We start from the raw sequence: 6462 nt of genomic DNA, 5'->3' as shown, positions 1-6462 counted from the left end.
AGAAGGAGCAGTATGTGAAGCAACTCTTAAGGCTATTAAAGATATGGGTTTTACAACTATGACTGAAATCCAGGCTAAAGCTATACCACCTCTAATGGAAGGCAAAGATCTTGTAGGAGCGGCTAGAACAGGTTCGGGAAAGACTCTCGCTTTTCTAATACCAGCTGTTGAATTGATGTACAAATTGAAGTTTAAACCGGGAAATGGTAAGCACTAATGGACTAAAACTCCTTTCTAGTATTATAACAGACTAGGCTGAAAATATGCTCTGCATTAATTAACACATTTTGCTATAATATATTAAACGTGTTCGACTGCTAACTGCAGTCCTGCAAATGGTGGGCTCTGTAGGTGTTAGATTGTATTACACGTGAAAAAGAAATCCTAAACATTTGTTTTACTTTGTCGTAATATAGATAGATAGATAGATAGATAGATACTCTTTATTGTACACAACAACGATCAACACAATAACATATTACAAATAAATAAAAAAAAAACAGTGTACAAAGGCGGTCTTATCACTAGAGTAGCGATCTCTTCCAGACAAATTTTGGGTATATAGGACACAGCGTAGTGAAAAAGCGGTAGGGAAGTGTACACAGAGAAGTGACAATTTGTGTCACCTAGAACAATATCAACTATCGGGTACAAATACACATACATATACAGCACAATACATAGCTACTCTGGCAAGTTATTTCTGCATACATCGTCCTTCCATTGTTAATTATAGAAAAGCTTACGCGCTCGGTGGACCGTAGTAGTAGAATACCTTTTTTATCAGTCATACAAACGACACTAACTAATCAAGTAAAGTAAAGTAGATCCAAATGATGACACAAAGGCGAATATGAAAATTGGACACCATACTACCTGTGTTGAAACAAAAAGAGGCTTGAGTCTCCAGGTATCTGTCGAGGCACGTCTGTTTTTGTTTCAATACAGTTGTCAAGTATGGAAAGTCTAGAGTTATTTCATGAAAAAAGAATGGATATCTGATAAAAGTGTACAACAACTTTACATTATTTTCTCTGAAATGTTTACTCAAATCAAACATTAATATCTTTTACAGGCACTGGAGTCATTATTATTTCCCCGACTAGAGAATTAGCAATGCAAACATTTAGAGTTTTGGTTGAATTAATGAAATACCATCATCATACTTATGGTTTAATTATGGGTGGAACAAATAGAACCGCTGAAGCACAAAAGCTTTCAATAGGTTTGTAATATTGACCTTAGTCACGAGTTCTTTTTCAGTACAAGATAAAAAAAATGTATTTTTTTTTTTACAGGCATAAACATATTAGTTGCAACACCTGGACGCCTACTAGATCATTTACAAAATACCCCAAATTTCGTATTCAAAAATTTACAATGTCTTGTAATTGATGAAACTGATAGAATACTTGAGATCGGTTTTGAAGAAGAAGTGAAACAAATTGTTAGATTACTACCTAGTAAGTAAACTTCTTATACTAATATATAAGGCATTATATATATTTATAATTATCATCACCAAGCATGTTGACGATAAAAATCATTGTCATTTCTTTAATAAGTTAATTAAAATTGAGAATTAAACACACCATTAATAGCATAAACAAGAATAAATGATATAACAATAAATACTTGCATTTATAACTTATAACCAAATGAAGAATGTAAATTTAAAATATTTTTAAAATCAATTATATTGATGATATACTATCTTTAAATTAAATGAGTGAAAGTGGCGATTTTTGTGATATAAACGTGTAAACATTTTTGTTCCATGTTAATTTTTTAAATATTTACATAATACAAATATTCAATAGTATTTTTTTTTTGTTTTAGAACGCCGACAGACCATGCTTTTTAGTGCCACACAAACTAAAAAAATAGAAGCATTGACTGCTTTAGCATTAAAAAATGAGCCTGTGTATGTTGGTGTTGATGACCATAGAGAACAAGCTACTGTGGACTCTTTACAACAAGGGTGAGTTAATAGAGATTATAGTTTTATCATTATACTGAACATAAATATTAATATAAATCTAAAAAATTTGGGCTTGGCTAGAGTTATTTTTTTAGTAACGAAATTATGTTGATAAATGGTCTAATTTGGAAGTTAGATAATTCGACGGTTCTTAATCTAAAGCCTTACCAAAAATTGTGTTACGTCCCATTTATACTCATTCCCATCATATCCATTTATAGAAAAGTTATACATTCATACTGAAATTCATAGCGGCTTAGCAGTATATGCATAATATAAAATGTTTTTTTATTTTATTTTACCGAAGTAAATGTATTTATATTTTTATTGATTGTTTCAGATATATTGTTTGTCCATCTGAAATGCGAATAATGGCTCTTTACACGTTTCTTAAGAAGAATATGGAAAAGAAGATAATGGTGTTTTTATCAACATGTATGTCTGTGAAGTATCACCATGAACTGTTCAACTACATAGACCTTCCTGTCATGTCCATCCATGTAAGTTACTTATATCATAGCCTTAGCAGAAAAACTTTATTAAAGTAGCTACCTATGTTTACCTATTTTTATACATATATAATATATTTAAAGTGAAAACAACTTTATGCCTTTTAATGGGTGAATTTTTTTTTAAAGACATTTTATATCAACCTTGGCTTAAAAAATTACAATGGAACGTGCTTTCTGTAGGTACCATACAGTTACAGTTATGACACTAAGTTTTTATATCGGAGATTTCAGACAAATATCACAATTCAATAACATTGTCTATGAAAGCATAAAGTAGGTGTACATTTGATCTTGGAAGTTTACTTGTTTAAATTGCTCTTTTATAAAGTGGGCTGAAGGGATAAATGCACGTGCTGCTTCGCGGAAGAGTTGCGAACTAAAATTATCTCTAATACAAGCGCTTTACAAAAACGCAATTCTTACAATACTATTATATTTAAATATTATTTCAGGGTAGACAACAACAAACAAAGCGAACTACAACATTCTACGAATTCTGTAATGCAAAGAGCGGTATACTTCTTTGCACAGACGTAGCCGCAAGAGGTTTGGATATTCCAGCTGTGGACTGGATTATACAGTATGATCCACCTGATGATCCTAAGGTAATAGTTTCAGTCATATTTAAAAGATTAGATTTTTATTAAACATATCTATAATTAATATAATTTATTTATATATTATATAAAAGACTAGCCCGTTGGCGCAGCTTGTAGTGGCCTTGTTTTCTGTTCCACGGGTTGCGGGTTCGATTTCCGCCTGAGTCGGTGTAATATTTGTATTTATATATGTATTATTTCTATGTGTATTTATTAAAAAAAATATAGTTATAAAAGGCGGCTGTTACCTGTAACACAAGCATTAAGTTGCTTACAATAGAAACACAGGACCGTGTGTGTACATATGTTATAAGATATTTATTTATTATTTATTTATTATTTATTTATTATTTATTTATTATTTATTTATTATTTATTTATTATTTATTTATTATAAACTAGCTGTGCCTGCGACTTCGTGTTTAAGGTATTTACATGCTCAACGTAATTTTTAAATTGGCAAAACTTTTTTATTTATGAACCGATTGATATGAGACAAACACTAAATGTTAAGTGAAACTTACCACAATATGTATATTAGTGAAAATCACATCGAAATCGGATAAGCCGTTTTTGAGATTAGCGTGCACAAGCGCACAGACAAATAGAAAAAATTCTAACAATTATTTTTTTGGGTGCTATTTGCGCTGATAAAGTTCCCAATAATACTTTTCTCATATATCTTCCATGTACAGACAGCGATCCATTACATTTTATTATATGTATTGATATCGATTAGTTATATTTAATTGGTACAACAATATTTGATAACAGAATAAATAAACTAAACTTCTTATATCTTATATCGTTTTATTTTTTTTTTTAAATTTCTCAAATTTCTAACTTGTATAATTTTTACAGTTACAAATTTTCTGGGATCGATTAATACATTTTTTTAGATTACGACGATAAAATATAGGTTGTACTCGTAGTATGTATTTTTAACATCATAGTTTAAATATGATTAATGATATACATATTATATTTTTCAGGAATATATTCATAGAGTAGGTAGAACTGCGAGAGGTCTGGGAACTAGTGGTCACGCTCTGTTGTTCTTGCGACCTGAAGAGTTGGGCTTTCTTAGGTACTTAAAACAGTCTAAGGTCACATTAAATGAATTTGAGTTCTCTTGGAAAAAAGTGTCTAATATTCAATTGCAGGTTTGTATATCTGACTCATCTATTGGTGTATTTCTCGACTACAATACTCCTAAAAACCAATTAACTTTCAAATTCATTATTTTTTCGTAAAAAGTATTTTCTAATCAGCCTCTTCTTATCTCCTACTAGAAGGTTAAAAATATACAGATAGTTAAAGTCTGTAGCATTATTATCTTTGTGAATTATATTTATATAACTTATAATAAACTTTTTCAGTTGGAAAAATTGATTTCACGACACCAATTACTGAATCAATCAGCTAAAGATGCATTCAAGAGTTACCTACGGGCTTATGATGCTCATCACTTGAAAGTTATATTTGATATTGAAACCCTAGACTTAGCAAAAGCTGCTAAATCATTTGGATTCGCCACACCACCAGCTGTCGAACTGAAGATCACTAAAGGTTTCAAGCAGAAAAAGAAAAGAGGGGAGAAAAATAACATTTATAAGCAAAAAGGAAACCATAAAAACTCATTGAGCTGAATATTTTTGTACAATTCAATTATCCAAATAAACTGCATAGATAAAAACTTGTGAAAGTGATATGTGTATTATATGTATGTGTATGTGTGTAGTGATACGTGTACAATATATCTGTTAATATGTAATATTTACATAAGTGTCGCAATTATAGGCTTGTGATACCCATGGTGTTACAGGTGTCTAATCGCTATGGCTAACATGTTTATTGAGCAAAAATCATAAATTGTGTTTTTTTTTTTTCGTATTAATTGTTAACAAACTATATTTAAGAGGAAAGGGTACTTTTGAAAAATAGGTATTTGAATAAAATGTTTCTGTCTCACTGTACTTTTTTGGAATCCTTGTATTGAGCCCTTTAGTTGATACCAAAAACAAACAACATAATTATTTACCATAATTATCATTTTTATTTGTTAGCTAAACTCTTTGTTAGGCCAGGTTTGCACAGTGTTACAATGAAAACCGCATACGAATACTGTTTTATTGTAGTTATGAAAAGAGAGATTGTTTAATTTTGTTAATACCAATTTTAGAAAATATCGACTAAAAATTACATCACTTGTGTATCGATATAGTTATCGACTATGAGGCATCACTTCGCTGGCGTATATACGTATTGCTTTAACCCTTCTTTCCCCCAGACCTATCCCCCAAACAGCAAGAAAGGGACAACTGCAGCTCAGACCGTTTTAGGTAGATAATTTTTGACCAAAACAGTGTTTCGTAGTCGACTGTTTTCTCCTCAAAACATGGCATTTTTTAATTTTTTTTTTTTACAAAAAAAGAAGCCTTCGGCTATATCCCTATGTTCTCATTTTTTTGAAAATATGCATATATATTTTTTTTAATAAGTGTCCGAAAATGTACAAAAAATTATGCAATATTTCGAGTTTTTGAAGTCTCCTACTTCCTATGATAATAAGAATATGAAAAAAAACAAAACATAGGGGCATGGTCATGGCAGCAAAAGGTTCTGTGTCACAAAAATATTTGATCTAGTGTCATTATCCAGAAACAGAGAGAAAACAGTCCAGATCCTTTCCTCTTAATGATTTGTTAAAAGTTATCGAGATTTTTTGTGCATTGGTTACAATATCATCCCTTCATTTGCCAAAGTAATATATATATAATATGTATCTTCAGCATACATATTATTAAAATGAATTACAAAATAAATGTGTTTATCTATTTGTAAATAAAATGCCAATAATATTAAAAGTTGATTTTTACTTCTTAACTCTTTACTCCTTATTACATCAGCAATTTGCCAGTGAAAGTCCTGTCAAAAGCCCTTCGGCCCCTCAGTCTAGCCCTTTCAGAGATTAAACGGAACAAACAGGCAGACACAAAAATTATAAAAAAAAATGTCAGTATGGTATATGTATCGTATATTCCTGTGTGGCTGCAGCAATCTAGAATTTAGCCTTCCCCTCTTTTCCTGTGAGTGCCCTTATGGAAAATTTAATTTTCTTTACTAAGTATGAATAGTAATTCTGAAATTTTATTTTCTCTTAAAAACTCTGAAAGACTATTTTTAAGTCAAAGAAACGTTTTATATGATTTAATAAGTCAGAGTAAGTTGAAGATTTGGGACTCTGCCAGAAGAGTTATTTAGAACTTATTAAATTTTTTGTAAAATCGTTGTGCGGCTACGATAAGGGTTTTGAAGAGTTTTTCTGAGTTATTAAAACTTTGCCTGAGAAATTTATGCGGCTGTTAAA

The 6462-nt window shown here is 30.5% G+C and overlaps 1 protein-coding gene across 1 annotated transcript; it reads left to right on the top strand.

The window, feature by feature from the left end:
• The first annotated feature begins 1088 nt into the window (after positions 1-1088).
• LOC123657935 (probable ATP-dependent RNA helicase pitchoune) lies at positions 1089-4964 on the top strand. Its single transcript, XM_045593419.1, has 7 exons — positions 1089-1225; positions 1299-1463; positions 1840-1981; positions 2322-2481; positions 2946-3098; positions 4085-4255; positions 4472-4964. The coding sequence occupies exons 1-7, from the start codon at positions 1117-1119 to the stop codon at positions 4739-4741; spliced, it is 1170 nt and encodes a 389-aa protein (XP_045449375.1). The 5' UTR covers positions 1089-1116; the 3' UTR covers positions 4742-4964.
• The last annotated feature ends 1498 nt before the right edge of the window (positions 4965-6462 follow it).

Source organism: Melitaea cinxia, chromosome 11, assembly GCF_905220565.1.
Source record: "Melitaea cinxia chromosome 11, ilMelCinx1.1, whole genome shotgun sequence".
Classification (NCBI taxonomy): domain Eukaryota; kingdom Metazoa; phylum Arthropoda; class Insecta; order Lepidoptera; family Nymphalidae; genus Melitaea; species Melitaea cinxia.
Note: the sequence above shows the minus strand (reverse complement) of the source record. Positions and strands in the feature narration are given on the sequence as shown.